The sequence below is a fragment of the Telmatherina bonti genome (assembly GCF_933228915.1).
Source record: "Telmatherina bonti genome assembly, chromosome: 10".
Lineage (NCBI taxonomy): Eukaryota > Metazoa > Chordata > Actinopteri > Atheriniformes > Telmatherinidae > Telmatherina > Telmatherina bonti.
The window spans coordinates 25900846-25925429 of NC_136628.1; the positions used below are offsets into that span (position 1 = coordinate 25900846).

The 24584-nt window shown below is 39.8% G+C and overlaps 1 protein-coding gene across 1 annotated transcript; it reads right to left on the minus strand.

The window, feature by feature from the left end:
* Window positions 1-8824: 8824 nt before the first annotated feature.
* Window positions 8825-24287, minus strand: brwd3 (bromodomain and WD repeat domain containing 3; the record flags this gene model as incomplete). The annotated part of the gene is made up of 40 exons (XM_079247224.1): window positions 8825-9809; window positions 9905-10039; window positions 11025-11113; window positions 11392-11561; window positions 11664-11816; window positions 11941-12075; window positions 12165-12215; window positions 12350-12422; window positions 12519-12644; window positions 12744-12864; window positions 12949-13104; window positions 13489-13550; window positions 13662-13773; window positions 13856-13938; window positions 14034-14158; window positions 15196-15303; window positions 15390-15500; window positions 15600-15795; window positions 15872-15948; window positions 16079-16246; window positions 16339-16432; window positions 17908-18091; window positions 18268-18408; window positions 18515-18740; window positions 18852-18980; window positions 19726-19860; window positions 19977-20127; window positions 20223-20327; window positions 20402-20442; window positions 20554-20654; window positions 20941-21011; window positions 21121-21221; window positions 21692-21913; window positions 22000-22160; window positions 22280-22378; window positions 22516-22666; window positions 23674-23733; window positions 23908-23937; window positions 24030-24088; window positions 24254-24287. The coding sequence occupies 40 exons, from the start codon at window positions 24285-24287 to the stop codon at window positions 8968-8970; spliced, it is 5388 nt and encodes a 1795-aa protein (XP_079103350.1). The 3' UTR covers window positions 8825-8967.
* Window positions 24288-24584: the final 297 nt, after the last annotated feature.

The following is a 24584-nucleotide window of genomic DNA, read 5'->3' on the forward strand; positions in this document are numbered from 1 at the left end:
CTCACATGTGCAACAAACACAGCTTCACAGGCTCAGGTAGAAGACCACAGACCTGAAATGCCAGATACTGTCTCAAGCAGCCACGGGTCAAGCTCATGGATAGGAGCTGCAGGGGAACCCATCATCACCGTTGAAGCTGAGTGCATGTATGGAGATTTTGAGCAGGCGATGGACCACCTTCGCAACCGCCTCATTGCCACCCACAACCCTGAGGAGATCCGAGGAGGTGGCTTGCTAAAATACAGCGACTTGCTGGTGAGAAACTTCAGGCCAGCCAGTGAGACAGAGATCAAGTCCTTGGAGCGCTACATGTGTTCCCGTTTCTTCATAGACTTTCCTGACGTAAGTGAGCAGCAGCGGAAGATTGAGGCTTACTTGCAGTGCCATTTCATTGGTAACGAGGAGACAAGCAAGTATGACTATTTGATGACCCTTCGGTGTGTGATAGATGAAAGCACGGTGTGTTTGATGGGGCACGAAAGGAGGCAGACGCTCAACATGATCACAGTCCTGGCTTTGAGAGTGCTGGGCGAACAGAATGCCATCCCAAACACGGCCAATGTTACCTGCTTCTATCAGCCCGCACCATACATGACAGAGCCAATATACAACAGCTTTTACATCACTCAGGCTCAGCCCCAGCTTGTCTACCACCCTTACCCCCTGCATGTCCATATGCAGACTGGGCTGGTGTAGCTACAGTGACATGCCTACATGGAGGCATGCAGGCTGCTTTTTAGCATGGTGCTCTGCAAACAGAGGCACAAATGCAAGTTTTAGCAACAACAGGCAACCACGGGTGCAGTGTTGTTTAATGTTTAAAAATCCCTCCTGCTTGTAACGTTTAAAGTCAGATCTGAAGGGGTCTGGAGCAAAAGCATGCACCCTTTGAACATGAACATGTGGAGACCACTTTGCAGAGAGCTTGCTGAGATTTTGTCAGCGTTGAGGAACTTTGTGCATGGCTGTTTTTGGCTCCATTTTAGGTGGGCTCTGTATTGACCACCTTCCTGTGTTGAGGAGAATGTTGTAATAAGTCTTTGTGGCTAGACAATAAATGTCTATAACATATAAAATGTAATGTGTGACACAAATGTTGGCTACAAACAAATTCACATAAGCTAAATTTGAGTCATGGTTAATCCAGTGTTTCTCAATTCCGGTACTCAGGCCCCCCTGTCCTGCATGTTTTAGACATTTCCACCTCCAAAGCACCTGAGTCAGATTATTGAACTTCCTCATCAAGTTCTTTGCAGCCTGTTAACAAGCCCTTTATTTCATTTAGGTGTGTTTAAAGTAGGGTTGACCATAAAACATGCAGGGCAGGGGGGGCCTGAGGACCGGAATTGAGAAACACTGGAATAATCTTAAAGGGGTTAAAAACCTTAAACTCTTTTGTGAATCATTTATATTTGTGGAGTAAAATTCACATGTGGTTATACCGGTGTATTCAATGTATAGAAATAGGACACTGTTTATTTCAGGTATGAATAAGACAAATGTGGTACATCCATAATGTTGTAGGTTGTAAACTTGTGTTTGTGACCACCTCTGTTTCAAGGTTTTGTGTTATTAGGGACTGTGTTAAAATTATTGGGCAGATGAAAAGAGAATTTTTGGAAAATCAATTTACATTTCTCCTTTTTGAGTAATAAATAAGCAGTTATTCTGATTGTCATGATATACTCCCCCAATGAAAGCATTTATATTTATACTATTAATATAAATACTGTGTTGCACATTTATCAATAGATTTTCTCAAAAACCTACACAAGTGTAACCTTTTCTTCCCAAAACAAGAAATAACTGGAATTAAAAGTTTAGGCTATTCAAATTTTTGCCATTAAGAGATGAATCGTCTTAGGATGGGTTACTGATAGGAAATTAGGTGCAGGCTTAAAGATGGCTGGACCATACATTAGTTTTGGGCAGCATAATTTATCACAGGGCTATATTCCACTGCAGGAACACATGAGTAGCTTTAGGTGGACTTCATGTCTGATTCATGGTTCATTTGGCCCTGGCTGAACTATTACTTGCTGGGGAAGGCTTAATGCTGATTTGTTACACTAGTTAAAAAGCCTACAAACACCTACTGACATCTGGTGTTTAAACATGAAAATGTTTCAGTCCTGCATCAAATGATAGCAGAAGTCACAGGTTTTATGGGCTCCAGGAATCAGTTACAAAACAATACCCGGGTGCTAATCTTCACTTTGGTTGTTAGTCAGGCTACAAAAGTGGGCATAGCTTCGTATGATCACAGAAACAAACCTTCACCAAACATAACATCTCACTCAGAGGCTCTAAAATTTACATCAAGAATTTAGGGGTAAAATAAGATTGATTGTTTTCCCCTGTGGTCAAAACACGAGGAAACTCCCTTTCAGTGCTGCTGTCTCAGGCTGAGTTAACCATTCAAAATATTAAATAAGTCTGATTTTCTCATGAAGTCTTGCTTCTCTGAAACTGCAGCCCAGCAAAACCTTTAAAACATATTGCAATGCCACCCCATCATGTTGTAGTTTACAGGCATGAGGGTTAATCTGTTCAAGTATTAGTTTCATGTCAAACAAAAGATTAACTGCATAGGTTATGCCAAGTTGGATTTCTGACTCAGATTTAATTTAATATGTCGGACCAAGCGATTTGGAAAGGGATAGGATGAATGTATGAATTTAATATGGAACCTCCCAGCTACATTCTCATATATACTGGTGATTCTTGCATTAATGAACTGCTTATTAGACATTCTGATGGTCCCTCGGAGTCAGTGAACGTCTTGTTTTGATGTTCGCATGCACGAAATGTGGTGTCATGTTTGTTTTTTAAAGAAGCGCAGAACTGTCACTCCAAGATATAAAAAAGGACCTTATCAGGGTTATAATGTGATAGTTTTACTGAGAAAACATGAAATACAAAGTAGTGTATGCAGATGTTGCTGCAACCTAGAACTATTGGAGCAAAAAAATTATAGGGAAATGATTCTTGTCAAGTAGAAATATTTAAGTTCCTTTTGTGAAGGATTAATTGTTCTACTCTGATTTATTGCTGCCCTGTGATGGACTGGCGAGCTGTCCAGGGTGTACCCTGCCTTTTGCCCAAAGACTGCTGGGATAGGCTCCAGCTTCCCAGCGACCCTTCATTGGACTAAGCAGTTAGGAGAATGAATGAATGAATGATTTATTGCTGTAAACGCAGGAATTTGGGACAGTTTGAAGCAACACATGTCACCTCCCTGCATGCAGTGAGATTGTACGCTTGTATGTCTGGGTCTATGTGTACATGTTCCTTTTACAACAATGGTCATGGTTTCTTCTGAAAACTAAAATAAAAATCCTACAGGCTATATGCACTACTGAGAGAATTAAGTTGCCAACACAAAGACGTAGTCCAGTTTGGTTCGCCATCACAGTCTCTTCTATGAAGTGTAACTTAATCCCAGGTGGTAAATTAGACATTTCTCTGATCTACCGCAGGCACAGTTTCCTCATTCAAAGACGATACAATTTATATTTAACATTTTCACTACCAAATGTCTCCCTATATAATGTAATTAGCTTTATATATTTACAATAAAACTGATCATGTTATAACATGATAATTTCACATTTTTACACTAAATGATCACGTTATCATATGATAAGGTCCCAACTTTTTTTTTTTCTTTTAAGGTGACAGCTCTATACTTCTGGAGTTTTAAATCAAACTGCTTTACTAATAAAAACTAGCCTACTAAATGAGTTCAGAAAGACCAAATGCTACTGGTTTTCTGCTTGAAACAGGAACATAGTTATCTCTGTTGTTGTGATGCCATTCCCAACTCTGACTTGTGCTGCCAGGAAGAGGAGCAAAATGTGTCCCTGCAATGAAAAAAGCTCCTATAACTAATGAAACCTGATACCAAATCATGAATAGCTCTCAAAGTCCAGACAAGAAGACTCACATCTGGCTGTTAATGTGACCACTTCCACATTTTGTCCATGATTTTGACCAGTAGGTACCAAAATGGTCTTCCACACCCAACATGCAGCACGTAAAGAAATTAGTTAAAGATGGAAACTGGATGTTAACTAGAAGGTTACCTTGTGGTATGTTTGGTGTGTCTTGACAAAGTCATGATGCAAACGTTTGACTCAATACTCTTCTTATAAGACTCGGTGAGTCTCATCAGACCACAATGCTGTGTCTTCGTTATGGCTTGGTTTTCCATCAGACTTCATTTGTGGAGGGGCAAATCAACTAAATTAAGACTTTAGATTTTGAAACATTTTTTGGGTAAATCACAACCAATTCAGAGTTTTACTGGATAACATCATTTTCCAGGAAAAAAAAAAAACAGTTAACCTCAGGCAGGAAGAAGCCGTTCTCAAGTACCTTATTATTAAAACTAAACAACAACAAAACAAAAAAAACTGAAGTAAAAACGTGCTTTCATTACCTTTGATATTTAAACTTAATGTAAAATGTGATGGATTTATGTAGAGCTGTTGTTATGACACAGTGGATAGAAATGAATGATATTCCCTTTTGTCTCACCTAATAATTTCCTTACAGTCCCTTAGACTATCAAACAAGACCTTTGTTATATTCAGTGGCAGATATTAAACTGTGCTTTTGTGCTGTATTGATCTGGACAAAGAGTGAAGTGATCAACTGGGAATTGTTCCCCGTCACAGAAACATCACAGGGATTTGCCTCCTGACAGAATTATGAATAAAGCTTCACCTGTCTTGTTTTTCATAATTGAGAACTTTTTAAATCTGAATCTTTGCCAAAAATTGCAGCAGAGTATGATAAATCCTTTTTGTGTGTTGTCAACAGCCGGAGCAAACCGTTTGACATAGTGGCGGCTGTTTGTTGTATTGGATGAAGGTAATGTACGTTCTGTTGGGGTTCTGTCTGCCATTGTGTGCAAAAATACTCCTGCTCATTTAAATTATTTAAGCTGTCTACAATGCAGCCAGCAGTTATTGCACTCTATCCCTGTGTGTTTGTTCATTGTGTATGCATTGTACATGTATTAAATGTATAAATATATATTTTTATTTTAACAAAGCAACATTTGAAGCACAGGTTTACTGTGTTTTATGTGAACTGTTCACACTGAGACCGAAGCACAATGTAAATTAGATATTGAGTGATCAAAGTGTGTGACATGTTTGTGATTCTCTGACAACAGATTAAAATACTGTGTGCACTTGTTCCCCGTGTAGTTTAAAAGTGGTTGTGGTTATCTTTAGGGGTATTTAGTGTAACGTGAAGGAAGTGTTTTGCCAGTAGACCATCACCAATTTGCTTTTGTTTAGTTGGTCACAATGTTGTCATGTGATGATAAATGTAACACAACTGATTGTGGTGTGGGGGTTGTTGGCCAATGACAAAATTGTTGTGCCATGTATGTGATCTTATAATGAAGTCATCTTGATATGCCTATGTTCTGTGGCAAGATGAGCATGAACAGTATAAATAAAGAAGGAAGCCGGGCTCTTCCTTTTCCAGCTTGTCAACATCAACGGAGCAGTGTGTGAGTGTGTCTTTACTCGGTAAATGTGCACATTGATCCGGCTGCGGTGTCCTTTATTTTCATTAGAATAGTTTTATTTCAATTTTCAGCATTCATCCAACACACCATTGGTGCTACACTGAGTAAGTTTAACATTTGCTAAATTACATCTTCAGATAAAATTCAGATTTAAGGTACCACAGTAATATCGTTAACATGTAAAGTACACGGCCCAATCAAAATTTGAACAGAAAGGGAAAAACAGTGTTTTAACTCTCTAAGCTTCATCTAAAAAAATTATGACGCAAAATGTAACATCTCATTAAAAACTGTTTAAACTGGTGTCGAAGCATCGTTTCACTACAACCAGTCATTCATATATACTTGCTATGTTTCCACATACATGGAAGTCACCATATTTGTACTAATTTTACTAGAGTGTCTCTGAGTGGACAAACAAGTGAGTGTGTGAAGAGTGTTTAAAGGTGAGAACTCCCCGAGTTCCTCTGAGCTGTGGAACTTCTGCAGATTTTTCCAGTAATTCCCCCTCTATTGATAGCTAACCTGGCATCCATCTACCTGAACTATGAGGTCTTCGAGATCCACTGGTAGATGGAATTTTTTATATATATATTTTAAAGAAATATATATAAATATATTTGGAAGAAATATATAGCTGTGCTTAGAATCTGAAGTGATTTCAGTGCTAGTTTTTACAACTAGATGTCATTAAACCATGCAGGCTTGATCAGCCTCTCCTACCATCATCCTGCTGGCTCTTCTAGTCAGTACTTTCTGTTCCAATATGATAAAAACTCAATATTTCAAGAGTTTTTGAGGGAATAATAATCCTTAACCTCCATTTATTTAAAAATATTTGTATAAAACTTTTGCTCTGTTCTGACACGGGCTTATTTAGTCTTGTAAGAGTTAATAGTTATGCTTATACATTTGTATTTGCATTAGAACATCAGTCAATAATTCACACCTGCATTTATGTTTTGTTGCATTTGAATACTCAATGTTATTCTTGCACCAGCTCAGCTGAATATTCACTACTGAAAACTCAGGCTCCTTATCAACAAGATGAGAATAAACTTTACTTTCCCTCCTTTATCATCCAAGTCAACCATTCTTTATGCATGGATTCATATTTATTCCTAAAATCCTCCAGCATATCTGCAGTTTCTAGGTGTGGTGGAGCACAGTGCATCATCGCTCAACCTTGTTTGTTCCTCGTCTGACTCACCCCAAAGCTTTCAATGCATTAATGCTGTTGCAAAAGGTGCATGTGTTTTTGACTGCCTATCACAGAAAAGAGACAGTCCCAGTTCTCTCAAACTCTTGCAGGTATGTTTGTCTTTAGTGCATGTTCACAACCTATCATAAAGATGGCAGATGACTCAGTTGCGGTGCTGGTGAACAGTATCCTAAGCTTGTGCTGGCCAATGCTGACATCTTGGTAAGATGTGGCCATTCCTGTGAAATTAAATCAAATAGATTTAGTTATTTAAAAAATAAAAAAAAAAGAAATTCAAAATTTTATTTGGAAAAAACCCAAACAAAACACGTACAATCAAAACATTTTGTATAAAAAAAAAAAACCCTTTAAGCTTTTTCCACCTACTGTGGAAATCTGCATTTATCTAATCTGACACTTTGAGGCAAGACTAAAAATGATCTACAAAATGAAAATAAGATTCTTTGTCTCCTCAATGCAATCAGAGTAATCTCAGAAAACCAGTTAATGCTGCTGCTGACAGATGCCGATCTATGAGAACCTGACATGAAGAAAACTATAAAATAAACTCCCTTATGTTACTAATCACACAGAGGGATGATGAGGTGTGTATGGACTCCAGCACATGGTGCTAAAACGACAATATGAGTCATAATCATCATCATCAGGTTACCTCCAAACCAGAATCTGCCTCAAATGACTTTAGCGCAATGTTTGCATGACAGCACGACAATTTATGTAAACATTATGCACGTAACACTAAAGAAAACGCGTTCTCTCCGTAAGGAAGATGTCCTGTGTGACTCCACGCCCATAAGGAAGAAAATATGACATGGTCACAGAAAATAAAAACATATGAGAAAAAGATGAATGGGATTTAAAAAAAAAAAAAAAAAAAAAAAAAGAAAAAACACAGCCTCATGGGTGCAGTTGATCCCAGTGTTAGAAATACATCAGTTCATATACACACAGACAGGAGAGCGGCACAGTTTCTTTTTCATAATGCATAATGAAAAGCACAAATCAAGACCCACATCTTATTCATACATATCCACAAGAGTAATTTGCAATCTCCCTATTCTAACTTTATTTTAACTTTAAAGTATGCTGGCCTAGCACAGTTTGAAATCCCACTCAAAAAACATGAGGTTTTATCTTATATCTCTACTATCTTTATTATTCAGCTGCCACATGGAGTAGACAAATGTGCAAATATCTCCTTTTCTTCATCACTATTACTGTACAAAATAAAGTAAACAAAGGGGGAAAAAAACAACCAATGAAAAAATAAATATTTCTATGGAAGTTGTCTGAAGACCCTTTTGCATGTGCCGGGTGGAGGAGGAGTCGAGGAAGCAACTATGAATGGGTGCAGGTCTGAGCAATCTGGGTATACAAGACTACAAATACCACAAGGATACAGTGGTTATTCACCCAAAAAAAAAAGAAGAAATCACTTTTAGCCTCAACTAAAAGAGAAAAAACACCCAGTTTTGCCTAAAAATCGATTTGAGGGCTTAAAAGAAACAAAAACAAAAGAGCATTCACAGACCAAAGACATGAAGCAGGATATTACTAATGCACTGTTTTCTACTGACTTTCCCCCCCTCCCAGTATTGCTAATCCCCAGACAACACCACACAGCAGTTTTTTGAGTACTTCTTCTGAGATTTAACAAGTGATAACATATGCATCTCACAGTGATTGTGACTGATCAACAACCACTAAAGTCTCGCTGAATTACAATTAATTTTTAGAAAAAACATCCTTAAAAAGGGGGATAAATATGAGCACCAATATTTGGCATCTGTGCATCCTTCTTTGGTGATCACTGTGATGTTTTAGGAGGGATGAAGAGGAGTAAATGTAGTGTTTCAGGATTGGACGTAAAATGCTCAGGATGAAGGGAAGGAGAGCAGTGTCGGGTCAACAACAACAACAAAAAGGGCTCCTCCAGTAAGTAGTAAGGCCGAGGTGAGTTAGTCCAGTCGGAAAGAGTCTGTGCTGAACAGTAGCTGTCGACCAGGGAGGAAAAATCCGTGGCAACAGTTCTTGAGCACCAGCTATCAGTTGGAGTTTTCTAAGCAGTCTTGAGTAAAGAAAATCATATATATTTATTCCATTATATACACACATACAAAAAAGAAAAAAAAAAAAAAAAAAAAATCCCTGATGTATTACTTGTTTATAAGTTTTTTTAATTGAGGTTTGAAAAGGGGTGTCAGTGACTCCAGCCCATGAGGTGGCTGACACGGGCTTTTTCTGTCATACGGCGTACCCGTCCTGAGCGGGACATACCCAGGTTGAGAGGGTCCTCCTTCGACCCATGGCCATCATCCTCTGATTCGTCCCTGTACACAACTGTTCTGCGGCCCCGGTTGCGCGTATTGACCCGTCCAGATTTGCTCCGCTTCCTTCTTGGACTTTTTGCTGCTGCTGCTGTCTGAGTCTCAGAGTTTTCATCATCCTTCTCCTCTTTCTCCTCCTCTTCCTCCTCCTCCTCTTCTTCCTCTTCCTCCTCCTCCTCCTCGTCAGGTTCTTCTTCATCTTCCTCGTGCTCTTCATGTTTTATATCCACTGGTTGCTGTGGGTTTTCCTCTTCCTCCTCCTCTTCTTCCTCCTCTTCTTCCTCTTCCTCTTCCTCTTCCTCCTCCTCCTCCTCCTCCTCCTCCCCCTCCCCCTCCTCCCCCTCTTCATCCTCCTCGTCCTCGCTCTTCACCAGCAGTTGGACTCGTGCTCGTTTAGGGGACTGCTCTGTGTCCTCCTCATCATGTCTCCTTTTCCCTGAGGCCGTCACCTTCCCCTTCAACGACAGACGCACCGACAGGCAGGGGGCTTTACTGTAGTCATGATCTCCTCCCCCTTCCACATATTTCTCCTCCTCAGAATCGGAGCTGTTCTCACTGTCAGATGATGAGGACGAAGAAGATGATGAAGAACTTGAGGATGACTCTGACGAAGAGCTGTCGGAGCCAGACGCCTCTTTGTCGTTGTCGGACTGTAGTGGTTCTTGCTCCTGACGTCGTCTTGAGCCGTTACTTATTTGCAAGTTACGCCGGTTCCCTGGTATGGCACAGAAAAAAACCCCAAATGGTTTAATGTTATCGTCATGCCAACAGCGAACGTGCTGAGACTGCAGAATGATAATCTTTTTATACCTGACTTCTTCACTGGAGTTGCTTTGCTGCGAGTCACCCGACGTGGCACTTGATTTCTGCTCTTTACGCTTTTCCCTGAACTTGGAGAGGGCGGCTGGCTGTCCTCGTCCTCTGCTACACTGCTGCTTTTCTGGGCTAAAGCATCAACACAACAATTACCAACAACAAAAAAATCCACATGTAAAAACAAGAAAATCCACATATAAACACATCTGATAATAGAAGACCTTCTTGATCAGTCGGATAAGAATAAAGATCAAAATGGCAAAGAGTCTATAGATCAATAATTTAAAAAAAAACAACACTAGAAATGCCATACACGGATGTTTTATTCCCAATAGAATAAAAACATCAAATGTTGACATTTTACTGTTTTTCTTTTCTATTCTACAGTCATTTAGCAGACGCTTTTATCCAAAGCGACTTGCATATGAGACATTGGGGGACTTGGAGTTCAGTGTCTTGCCGAAGGACACTTCGATTCAGCATAGAATCTCCCAACTTTCCAGTTGAAAGACAGCTGCTCTTCCTCCTGAGCTACAGCCTCCACATTTTCATCAAAAATCTCAACTCATTTTGAACTTGAAGGTTGCAACATCTCAAAAAAGTTTCAACAGAAGCAACAAATGATTGAAAAAAATACCAGGAACAAATCAAATCTAACCAAGAGGAGGATTTAATAACTAGGTTAAGTGTAAGTTGGTATGGTAAGTTCTTCAAAGTTTTCGCAATTTTATTTTCAGGAAAAATTTTTAAGTTGTCTCTATTTTAATTGAATTTTTCCCTAGATTGGTGAATCTCTGCCACTGTTTACATCTGAGAGGAAATGTTTGTTTTTACCCAAAATAGTAAAATATTGCATTTTGTAATTGTTTTTGTTCTATCGGGAATGAAAAGGGGTTTTTAAGATTTGCAAATCATTACATGCTGTTTTTATTTATCTTTTACACAGCATTTCTTTCTAGTTGTAAATAAAATAAACAAATATTCTCATGAGTACACTTTAGTCAGATCAGATAAAATAAAAAGAACTTAAATAAATTTTTATTGATTTGTTTCTGTTCAACTTGACAACAAAATCACCACATGTATGTAAGAAAACATCCCAGTACTGTCATACCTTGATACGGTCTCCGAGAACGCCTCCTGGTTGAGGTCTGGGAGTTTTCTGGTTCCAACATCTTTCCTGCCTTGTACTTGCCTTTCAGACTGGACGTGTGTAAGAATAAATCAATTATTATGAAGGAATCAGCAAATAAATAACAGAAAAGAAGCAACATTTTGCACATACAAACTACACAATTTAGCATTTTGGACTTTTACAGCTTAAAAGGAACAGAAAGAAAAGTCTTATTAAAACAGGGATAGAAATGAGAAAAGAAAAAAAAAAAAGAAATACCGATTTTCAGTATAACTAAATAGTTTAGCTCAGCCTGAATAGCTGTCTCAATAACAGAGTGCAGAGGTTAGAGAATGAAGCTCAATACCTGGGCGATGGATCGTTAGTTGGGGAGCTGCCTCCATTGTGCAATCTATTCCTGGAGCTAAACCTCTGACGAGCCCGCCGCTCCTTCTGAACAGCAGACTTGTAGTCGGAGATGACGGAGATGATGTGTTTTTCAAAGAAGGCCGATAAGCTTAGGGTCATGGTATAAATCTAGACATGAAATAAAGGCACAATTTAAAACACCAAACCTTTACCGAACCATCAGAGTAATTTAATTTTATATTTTCCTCCTCTCTCAGGGATGGTTTTCACCTGGGATTTCTTGTTAGGTGTGTAAGCTTTAGAGTTGCTGAAAATGAGGCGGACATCTTTGGCAAACTCTATTGGATTTCCATAGTTTCCTGCCACCAGGGTCTCAGACACAGTACCCAGATCCATGGGGGTATCGATTATGTCCCGGTAGTCCTGAGAGGAAAAAACAATGAGATACGAGTCCACACTAACAGCTTGAACTGGATGCTTTTACAGTTCTGTTATGTTTTCTTGGCTCAGTAGCCTTATGTCAGCTGCTTATTTCAAATTGACTTACTGGATATTCAAAGAGATCCACAGGCTGTCTGAATGGTTCTGAATCCGGAGAGGTTATCATCCGACGCAGCAGCTCTCGACATTGACTTCGCCATGCTTTAGCATCCAAAACCACACCTCGCTTCGATATGGCTCCCTAACACAGACAAAATCCATTCACTGAGGCTGGAGTCACTGTTGGTAAACTCAGACGTCCTGCTATAGTATAATGCTGATCTGTCTTACCCGATGTCCTGTGGATGTCCCCGGAGTGTCAGAGTCCACATCCAAGTCAACCTGCAAAGGAACGTACAAATATAAAGCAAAAAAAAAAAAAAAAAAAGAAATAATATATAGAAAGACAAAACTAAATAATATTAAGCAAAACAGTTTCCTTTTACTTTATATTGTACAAAATTGAGGCATCCCACCTCTGCTTCTTCACTGCTGACCTCAGACTTCAGTCTGTGATACAGGTCCAGGATGTCTGTGCAGCTCTGATCTCTGATGGACAAAGCAAGCCATGCATTGAGATAAAATGTGTGACACTATAGCAGTGAGACAAGCGTTGTACAGACCATATAAAATTAACTTCTTTACCCAATGTAGTGGAGAAGCACATCAGTGACCACCTTAGCTGCTGCTACAATTGGGCTCTGGGGTTCATTGAAAGTGCGTGCATTGTGCTCAATGTAACGCACTTCCCACATTAATGCAGAGATCCGCCTGTAGCAGAGAAAAATATCAGCTTGGAAAATACGTAAGCAGCAAATCCAGGCTTTGAATCTACGCCGAAAGAAAATGCGACGCTGTAAAATGCTTCACCTGTAAAAGCGGTTCTCCAGTCGTTTGCGGATAGTGGTGAGGTCAGTGGGGTAAGCCACCACAGTGCAGTACAGGGGGTAGTCCCGCAAGTTTACTGGTAATGCAAACGCTTTGGCTACATCTTCAGATAAATACAAGTAAAATCAGATACAGATAAAATAAACAGAGGCTTTCTGCAACAAGCTGTATCTGTTTGGCGGCCTACCAAGCGTGAGAAGCTGCTCAATGCCATGGATGACTCTCTCACAGTCTTCATCTCGCGTGTGAGCCCCCCATTCTCCTTCCTGAGGCTTGTAGAGCAAAGCTTTAAGCTCCTCCTCCGCCACCTCGACACCATCACCAACTTGTTCTGGCAAAGCAGCTGATAAAACAAGAAAATGTTGAGGGGGAAAAAAAAAAAAAAAGATGAGTAGGAGAATAAATCAAACTCTCAGTTTGTTTCCAGTATGTCTTAACAAAAGAAAATTTTCCAGGTTTCTTGTATTTTTCATGAACAGTTTATGTAAAAATTCATCCATCCAGCTCCTGGCAGGGGCAGTTTGTCTCTAAAACACTCGAATCAAAGGCAGATCAATAAGAGCAACTTTTAAAAGGATTTATACTGAACAAAAAACTTAAATTAAAAAGAGGAAAATTTAAAGAAACTAACAAGAAAGAAGTGAAAATCTTAATGAAAACAAGGACAGCTTATTGTCCCCAAAAAGCAGTTGAATTCAAAGAAACACTGAATATTAGTACTACTGACCCTCCTCTGGAATAGGCTCCATGTCCCAGGGACTCATTTTTTCCCGCTCCCCATTATCCCACCTGATGAAACAGAAACAAGTGTAATGTTTAACATATGGCACACAGTACTAAAAGAAACCATTGATCCATTATTTTTGGACTTGAGGAGTCCTCTTTCATTAGCAGACTTACTTTACAGCATAGCACTGGAACAAGCTATCTGGATACTCTGGCTGTAGGGGCTCCTGATCCTCAACGGATCCGAACCACCAGGCGTCATCAATGATGCTGCGGAACCTCATACCTACAGAGAAGATGACACCTCAGTGAAAGAGAGTCCACAACAAAAACACTTCATGTCCAAAGCTTGCTGGGGACCAACCAACCTGGCTGCCAGTTGTGCTCTTTAGCCTCGTTGTAAAACTGCTGCAGCACAAGGAAGTCTATGACGTCAGGCATGTCATGATACCTTGGGGAATATAATTAAAAAGTGGAAAAAACACTTAGATTTACTGAAATTCTTAGTTGGTTACCATGTTGTATGTCCCAAAAATAAACGCTTACTTTAAGGAGAAAGACTCGTTGGTCATCTTCCCTGAGACTGGATCCAAGAAAGCCAGCTTTAGGCAGCAGAGGGTGGGTGGTCCCACTTCATATTTAATCCCAATCACCTTTACAGATTCTTGGTCCTGAAGGAATAGAAGATGAGCATTAACCTCTGTGAATCAGTTATGTTAATAGCAGAAACAGTTAAAGACAGTAAACCGGGCATTTTGTGCAATGCATGTTGAACTTGGGTTTAAGTTTCTTCATGCTTCTCAATAATGCTGCTCTACAAGTTCTTTTTGTTCATACAGTTAGGGCTGGGCGAAACAACGATATACATTGTTTGGACGATAGAAAATGGCTATTGTTTCATATGAGATTCTATTGTTTACGCCACAATAAGGTGCTTTACTGCAGTATTTTATGTCAAGATGCGCTTAGGGCATGCACGCTGCAATATAAAAAAACATGGAGAAAGACGGTAGCAGACGCGTTCAGAGCAGGATAATTCACTAAAAGATGAGCAGCCAACTAAAAACTGCTGAACTTGTTCATAAAATTTCTGTCGCGTGGATGCAGTTTGTATATAAAATGAACGACATGGAACCGACAACAGACTAGCTCACAGTCCCAACAACGGACTCCGACACAACTACCGGTAACTCATTTTAACACCTGCGCAAGAATCGGGATGAAGAAAACAGAATAAAAAATAGAGTCAAGGAGCAAAAGCCGCAAAAGCAGCGTCAAGTGGAAGTGAAATTGCTCATAATAAACTCCAGACGCAAATGCTGCAACAGGCATTTACCCGTGAAATGCCATGCGGCCATAGTTCCCGCAGTTGGAAGGAGCTCACTGCTGCTGTGGCCAAGCACATCTGGCAAATAACTGATGACTGACACAAAATTACACAAACTATTTTATATCATTATGTATATCGTATTGTCTATAGGCAGATATAAAATGAGCTATATTAGGATATGAGATTTTGGTCATATCGCCCAGCCCTACATACAGTCATTACATTGTGGGGCAATGCAGACAAAGCTGATATTGTTTGCTTTGGTCAAATGTAAACAGCATCTAAAATTAGCCATTTCAGGAAGTTACAACAATTGGTCGCAGATTTTTGTCAATAGATTCTGCTCTAATAGGGCATATTGAGGCCAGGCATCCTCACCCTGAGATTAAGTTTGTTCCACGGCTGCTTCTGAGGGTTGATGCTGTAGGCTTTAGCCCTGCGAACAGCCCGCATGTAGGCCTGATGGCCCTGCTTGAAGTAAATGAGCTGGAGGGGGAAAAAGAGTCATGATTTAAATGGTATGTATTGCAATACATTTGATGTTTTTTTTTCGATACATGTTTATCTCTTACTTCATCTCCCATTTGTGGAACAAAAGGAGAGCGATGTGGGACGGTCTCCATTATCCACGAAGGTGGCAGCCACTCGTCGGCGTTAAGTTCAGCCAGAGAGGATGTGGGTTTCTGAGTGTAAACAGTTTATGAGATGTTCAGATACAGAATTTACCTTGTAAGGTGTCAGAGTGTCACTTTAACTACTTCAGCATTGGCGGATGTTAGAACCTGTTTGGTCTCTTTAGGTTTCTTTTTCTTCTTCTCATTTTCCTTCTTCTTCTCGTCCTTGGCCTCATCCCCACCCTCTTCCTCCTCAGAGCTGCTGTAACTTGGAGGCTGTACAGGCCTCCTGGATGGTCGCTTCGGTGGCTGGAGGTTGATTCCTGCATCAGCCGTCCAATCAGAGTATTCACTGGACGAGTCGCTGCAAATCAAACACACATGTTAAGTGCTCAAGCAGAACTGCATTCTAAGAACATTGCTCAATCGAACATAATTACCTGGAGCTGCTTTCACTTTGCCACTGAGCTTCATCATCAGAGGAGACATCAGACTGCTCCCCCTGCTCTGCTGCCTGCTGCAAAATAGATATCTGCTTTAAAACTGGTAGAGCTCATTTCGGTTTCATTTTTATGCCATGTCCAACACCATCACCAAAATTGCATAAGTCATGGTGAAATTTGTGGAATTAAACAGATGGAACATACATCTCCACTATCTGAGTCTATCTGGCTCTCAGAGTTACGGTGGTTGCTGGTATTTCGACTCCTGGTTCCAGGCCGGCGGACTTGAGCTGAGCGGGTTTGATAGGCATGGCGCTGTTGCTTTTTCTTGGTGGGCCGAAGGGAGCGTAGTCGAGAAGTCAGAGGATCAATCTACAGAGTGGAAAAAGGTGGAACAAAAAGAATGAATCCCCTTTCAAAGTTTTTCTGACATGTGAAACAAGTCACTTGGAAAACTGGTGTACCTTGGGTGTGAAGGTTATTGGTTTCTTCCTCCTCTCTGCATTGTAAAGAGAACATTCCATGTTGCTTTTGGCTTGTCGGCACTCCTCCAAAACTCTAAATAAAATATATTAAATACAATTACAATAAGTACATTTACTAAAACTTGCGGAAAAAATGAATGCTTAAAGGAAAAAATACTAATGAAAGTAAAAACATATTTATGTGTATGATATCATGATCAATTCAAGACTCGGATAAAAACAAAACAAAACAAGGAAAGCTACCTGGCATTCTGTTTTGTGCCCTTTAGAGCTGAAAATGTGTTATTCAATAAGCTGTTGAGATTTGCTGGATCAGTCTACAATATCCCTCCGCTTCCCTCCTTTGTTTCTCTCCTTCACTTTAACTTCAGATGATGTTGCATTCACTGTGCCTCTTATGAGGAGAGAAATTAAACCTCGTTTGGTCTTGCTTTTTGATTCATCAATAACATTACATTTCCTCATCAGACATACGGTCTGATTCGAGTCAGGAATAAATACACTAATAATAATAATAATAATAATAATAATAATAATAATAATAATAATAATAATAATAATGATAATGTACCAGTACTTTGTTTAATGTTTTATATTCTGTGAAGAAATGCAAGCTATAATCTGATATTCATGGTAGCAATATGTCACTGAATGCATCACTAACAGCACTGGCAATTGCTTTTAAAAAAAAGAAAAGAAAAAGGGAATGACAGTTTATGAAGCTAAAATTCGAGTTCTTAGTCACTTTAGTAACTAGCCATCAGGTATTACTTTCTGTACCGAGTGTTTGCAACAAGATTGTCTCTTCAAGCAGGACTGGTAGCTTATTCACTGTTTACAGCTGAACTGCAGACAAGCAAAATGTATCTTAAAATAAAAAAAATCTGTCACTTGACACAGAAAATGGAGGAACACCACTAGAAATCACAGGGGCAGGGTTGAGTGTTTAGCTGATACGCAACCAGTGAAAGAAACAAACCAGAGAAAAGAAGAAACATTAAGAGGGAGACAAAAATCACCAGATAAAAAGCACCAGAAGCAGAAGATGCTAAGAATAGCTTTAAAAAAAAAAAAAACTTAATAGTTCTATTCTTTTACTTCTTTTGATTTTTTTGGACAGTTGTATATAACTTTCCAGTCTTGTATTACTACTACCAGACCATGTCAAAACACGGACGAGAACTCTGAACTCAGCACTGCCTACTAGTGGATAAACTGACTTAACAACCATGGCAACGCAAAAGATGCAAAAAAAAGTATGAGGACGGCGAGGTATGACATGTCCGATGGACACTCCCATTTACCTACGTAAAGAGCGTAAATGGACCCTAAGAGCTATAAATCTCAAAAGAGGGAGACCCTGAGGACAAGAAGGGAGGAATGGAGTCATTGATCACACTATGCCCCCACAAAAAAATGACCCATTTGAACAGAGGTGTAAATTAATAGAAGTAGGAGTTGCTGCCCTGTCCCTCTCTGTTATGTCAAATATATTTCATGAAGACTCCAGGAAATTGTGTGAGTGTTGTTCTTAAGAATAAACCTCACCTGAACATCCCTTGTGGCACTTCGTTGACGACCACTCTGCGACTCCAGGCCAGCAGGTCCCTGGCGGTGGCCACTTGACTACGAAGGGAATTATGCTGCATTTGCCACACTCCATCCACCTGCCCACTTCTACGGGGTTCAGCTGGAGCTGGAGAGGAGGGCACCACCTCTGCTTCGTCAGCAGCTAAAGATGAGAATTTATTTGGCTTATATTAAAGTGTCAATCAGCTTTTACAATTACACTTTAAATCTAAATTGATATGTCAATTATAATGCATTGTCTTTTTAAACAGACTGATTAGGTAAATTTAAAAAAAAAAAAAAAAAAAAAAAAAAAGTGTGTAGAACAGAAAAACATACCCTCTTCTCTCTCAGCCTGCTGTTCTGCATTGTGACGCTCATCCTGCTCATTCTGCAACTGCCTGATGAGATTGTCCAATAAGCTTTCACCATTTTCCGCCGTCTGCTGGCCAAGTACCTGCTCAACCAGCTCACCTTCACCTTAGCAAATGAAAAATATGCACAATATGGATCAAAGTGTCTGTAATACCTCCTAAATTAAAACTGAAATCATTCCGAAAGGTTTGTGTAATGATTTTTTTTTTACTGTTAGCCATATAGCCTAGCTGAGGTATTAGCTGGTCCTCTTTGCAGTTCTCCCTTCCTGGAACCAAGCGCTGGTAGTGAGGAGGATGAGGATTCCCATCAACGTCCACCAGGAAGGGTGGAGGCATGAGGTGAGGAGCCTGTTGTGTCTGTTCATCCAAAACGTAGTTATTAGAGTCACGAATAAGAGGTCGGTAGTCTGTGTGGAAGAACATCTGGTCCGGAATCTGTGAGAGATCAAGAGAAGACATGTTGGCAAACTTGTTTTTCTAAAAGGAGGAAGATATGACAAATGATTACTGGGGAATACATGGTAGCTTGCAGCAACATGCTGTTACCTTCTCATACGGTCTGCTGCAGCCGAAGCCAAAGATGAGCAAATGGCCATGTGAGTCAGTGCAGGCAAAATGCTGCCCATCAGCCGAGAACTTGCAGTCATAAATAGCACCATGGCCCTGGCCCTCAATCTAGAAGGAAGAAGAAAAAAAACCAAACATATTTCAGTGCTAGTGAACAATAAAAAGAGGCAGCTACACTTGTGTGAGATTGGCTACAGTTACATGATGTTTTTTTATTTGGAATTAATAATTCAGAATTAACTTATTCTCCTACGAGTTTACATGAAATTAATAATTGTGAATGAAGGTTTACATGAAACACGTCCTTACTAAATTCTTCCTTAGAGCGGCAGGTTAGGAAGGGTTCTGATTAGACAGAGGGTGCACGTGAAGTATGACGTATACAGAAAATAAACAAAGTTCACTCCCTGCTTCTCGTCTTTTCAGTTGTAACTTGTAAAAACTATATAATAAGTACCATTTTCGCCACTATTTTTATTATATTTTTGAAGTACCAGCTCAACACGAGCATACTACTTCACTTTTTGCAGCAACTGAGAAGGAGAAGAAAGATAGACTACCAAACACGAGAGGCAAAACAACGCGCGTCATCAGGACAGGACAAGGTAACGAGCATGTGCAGAACGACCGGAATTAACTTAGAGAATTAAGGTTTACATGACAGAGGAATTAAATAGCTTGGAATTAAAATGCGAATAAACCAGACACATCGGAATTAATTCCATATAGTAATTTGCATTAGGAATTACGTGTTTACATGGTCATTTTCCATCAGTTTAAAGGAGAATTAACTTTTATTCAGAATTAAACAGGAATTAAAACTCCCATGTCAACGTAGCAATTGTCTTGTTACCATGTTGAAGAAGTTGCGGATCTTGACTCCTTTGGTTAGGTCCCAGATGTAAATGTTGCCATCATGGCCGGCTGATAACATGATGCGGGGGTCAAAAGGGTGGGCCTCTAGCACAAACAGCTCATCATCGTGTCCCTAGAACAGAGATTACACATTCATTTACAAGACATTGCAAGTAGTTTCACTCTTTATTTAAATGAAGGTTTCTCAGGATGGGAAAAAAAAAGATGAAGAGAGAGAGAGCGACTCACAGACAAAACATGCAGAAGCTGCCCAGATGTCGCACTCCACACTTTGATCAAGTAGTTTGACACTGCTGTGATGACGGAGCTATCCGTTCGATCCCAAGCTACCATGGTCACCACCAGCTTGGTTTTATCGTCCCCATTGGCAACTGTGCTCCTACAGGGAAATATTGTAGAAAACAAAGGATTGAGATGAGAAACGGACAGATGGACACTGTGAGACCTTATTGTGGAATGGTTTGCTCCTCTTACCCAGGCAGCCTTGCTCCCATGTCCAAAGTAATGCTTTTCCACTCCTGTTGCTGGTAGTGCCAGATCCTGGCTGTCCCATCACGGCTGCCACTCACAAACCTTAGACTGGAAATACACATTCATTTAATCATCAGAGGATTGTAACAACAAAAATGGCTTCAAATCTATGCAGATCTCACCTGTCGCTGTTATTGCTGAACTGAACAACCACAACTTTATCCTGAAAAGTCAAAAAGTAGACAATTATTATTCATACTCAGTCACTGTTTAAACTAAACTCTCATAGATAGACACAATAAAAAATGCTAACATTACAGCAACTGCTTCTTACCGTGTGAGCATCCATCTCAGAGACCTTCATAGGAGTTTCAGCACCAAGGTAGTAGACCCTGACCATATGATCTGTGCCACCAGTAGCCATAAACATGCCACCTATTACAGAAACAGACCAATTATCATTTGGCTTATTCATCTTTTTGTCATTACAAGGTAATCAGTGGATTAGCAGCCGTTTTATTTCCGCAAGTGCACGGAAAAGGAAGTCTTTATCTGATTATATGTAACCTGGATATCTTCTGGTTACACAGAGGCAGAGTCAGTATGGAGCTGCTTCAGATATTCTGGGTTTAATAATCTTAGTTTTGGTCAACTAATCATCACCAGCTTAGGAAAAACATCTGATACATAAAATATGACCAAACATGTGAAGATTACTTACCACTACTGAAAGAAGAAGTGGACACTTGGACCCCTGGCCGTGACCTCTCCACAAACTTGACTGGTTGATCACTATATTAAAAGAAAAATTGTGCGAATGAGTGTGGTTATTTACAGGGAAAAGAAAAAGGAAATAGCATTTGAAAAAAAAAAAAGTTGCATTAAGTGGGACTATACTTACTCAAATTTCATGCTGAGTGAGTGCCACTTCCAGAAACAAACCATACCATCTGCACCTGTTGAGGCAAGGTATCGTGTTGTCCCTTTGGCTGCAGGGCAAAACTAAGTGGAGAGAGAAAAAGAATTAAAAAAAGTCACCTGATTTGGTTTTTAAAACCAGAAATAAGATGAATACGCCAAGTATTTCAACTCACATGTCCAATATTATCAGCATACCAATATTATCAGCCAATAACAACACTATAAAGCAATATTGGAAATTACACAATATGACATTATACTATCAAACTCTTCAGCTAAGTCTCCAAATTAAAAATGACAAAAATATAAGAGATGTCATGTGTATTTTTCTAGAAATAGTTTGTTTGGCATAACTTGATCCAAAAATATCAGTGTCGTGTGATGACGGCATCAGAGATTAAGAGTTGGACAAATTTAGTATATTGGATGTCAGTAAAAAAGCCAAAAACGAACACCTCTAATTTCAACTGTTTTGAGAAAGTATTTTAAAACCATCCCAACCTCAAAAATTCGTGCAACACCTGATGATTTTTCTATTTAAGGTTTATCACCTGTATGGATGTGATGGAGGCAGCATGGGCCTGCAGAACAATGATGGGTGCACAGGTGCGCAGGCACCACACTCTGATGATCTTGTCACAGCTTGCTGAGGCAATGAGGCTATTCTCGTAGTTAACAGCCATGTCACAGATCTCTGCTGAGTGGCCTCGAAGTGTTGCCAGGAGCCGACCATCATCTGTGGCCCAGATTTTCACGAGGCAATCATCAGAACCCTAAAAAAAACCCCACAATACATGAGCAAATAATGGAACAAATTTCAGGTAAATATATTGCTACTAACAACAAAATCATCACTTACCGTAAATATCCGCCGGCCAGTGCGATCAAAAGCAACACAGTAGACTGAGGAAAGGTGACCAAGGATACGTTTGTGTATCTTCATGTGTTGGTAGGTGGAAGACGGCAGAACCTGGCCAAAACGGGCCGTGCCTGTGGTCTGGCGAGCACCCATGATGGACACTTATTATAAAAATACATAAGAAGGATTAGTAGAGGCGAGAGACTGCACCAAAGATCTGTGTATTTAAAAACAGGCAGAAATCATTTATCTATACAAGGTTACTGACAATGTTACTCACCGATATTTGGAGCATTTCCCTTAACGACTGGAGGTTCTGGTGGGCGGCCTCGATGGAGCGCAGCAACAGCTGAGCCACTGCATACTTTGTGGCTACAGCCTACATTGCATATACAAAGAGAAATAAGTTATTAAAATCAGATCAGTGTGCATACAAATATAATAAACACATATAGTGGTGTGAGAACAAGCAAAGAGGGAAAAAATGAACAAATGATGGGAAAAAAAAAAGCTCACTTTTGGTTGTACGAAGCAATGACTGCCTTCCAAGCCCCAGGAGTGTTTGGACTCCAGGAACACTAGGTGGGATCTCCTTCTCTATCAGCGGACCTATACGGTGGCAAATTTGCAGCAGATAGTCTGCGGGAATGTGCTGGTTCAAAATTACCTGTAAAAGTCAATGAGAATTATTATGATTTAATAAAACAGATGTATAAATACAGCATTTAAAGAGATTTAAGGGACTTTAAAACTGTACTGTTTGGGCAGCAGATATGCAGAGATTAAGAAATAACACTGTTACTGTGAGGGCTTTAAAAAAAATTTAGTCATTAGTTTAAATGGTAGTGTCATCCTTGCAGTCTGCCAAATGCAACAACTTAAATATAAATGCTCACTCAGCACAACACAGGCTTTCACAAAATTATGCATTGCTGTACCATAATGTGTGGCTGTGACAGTAAAAATGTTTTTAATTTACCAATTCATTTTGAAGCACCTCATCTGTTAATTCAACCTTTCCAGTTTACCTGAACACAGCTGCTGCTCAAAAGTGATCAAACACCAAAAAGTAGTCCACATTTGTGAACAGTTGTACAGTTTAATTTAGTTTTAGCTTTTTCTATGTTGACATTTTTTGAGTCGAATAAATTTAAATATTGTAAAACAAACAAAAGGGGTACAAAATTATTAAATTAGTACTTTATCTTTGTCAACTCTTAACTATAATAATCTGCAGCAGTGTTTTGGTAGGGTTACATTGAGGGGAGAAGCTAAAAGGAGGCGGGACAAAAAGGCCCACAACCAATCGAATAAGCTTCAGACGACTCTTTCGCTTCGCTCGTAGATCTAACTGTGATTTGATTGGCTTGGCAACAAGATTGACAGCTATCTAAAACTGATTCAACCTATCACCATGTGCCCGTGCCTCTTTTGTACCAGCCCATTAGCCCACACAAAAGCATTGCCCATCTAGTTATTTATCAACAGGCCCATACTAAAATCGATGTTAAAAATATTCTTTTGAACAAAAACACAATTTTACCACCTTTGTTTTTTAAGTAAATACACAATCAAAATAATCACCAACTGATATGTGAAAATCGGTAATAAAGATAAAGAAAACATAAAAATGTTCGTTTTCTTGAAAATTGAATTTTTATACCTCCCACTTACCCAGTCTTGGAAGGTGCGTTTGTATTTTTTCCCGTCCCAACTCCATCGCTGCGGGACCAGCTAAAGTTAAAAACAACCCATTAGAGATAACGCTTAGCTACCAGCTTCGACTCGGTAGGGGAACCTTTATTCAACACCGTGCAAAAATACCAAAATGCCCTCAATGCGGCCAGATAGGCAACATTACGGACAGCTCACATGGAGACAAACACAGAAAGGTCCATGATAACTTACCTCATACTCCTCCAGCTCCTCAATCAGGATCTAACAACAGACACACAGTTAGCCTGAGATGCTAGCAAGGCGGCTTATAGCGACTGTTTACTGCAAACATTTATGTAATTTTAAAATGTTACCTGTGCTGCTTTTTTACAAGGTCCAGACTGTAGAAATCTAGCGATGAGGTAATATAATTCTGTAAAGAAAACATTAATTAGAAGATTGGCACCAGCTAGTGTTGCTACTGAGCCGAGCTAACGCTAGCTAGCTTCGGTTGGCTAGCTCACCAGATGATACACAACTGGAAACTCTGTAAATGCTACATGCTCAGTAATTAATCAAATGAATGCCCAACACTCACCAGCCTCAGTCTGTGAACACTGTTCGTTTGCCATCACTTAATTGGGCGGGCGACATTAAGCCAAACTAATGTTTTAGCTTGCTCGTTAGCAGCCGGCTAGCTAACAGTAGCTAGATGTGTGTAGCTAAAACAGGCTAGTGAATGGCCTCCTCCTTTCCAAGTTGGTCCCATACCACCTGAAGCTCTGTAGTAGCGCCCTCCAGTGAAACAATACTGTACTAAAGGTTTTGTTTTCGTTACCGAAAATTGGAATGAATTCCTATGCAAGACAAAAATGTACCATAAATCATCCCTGTCAGCAGCCAAGTCCATCTGGAACAAAGCACTATCT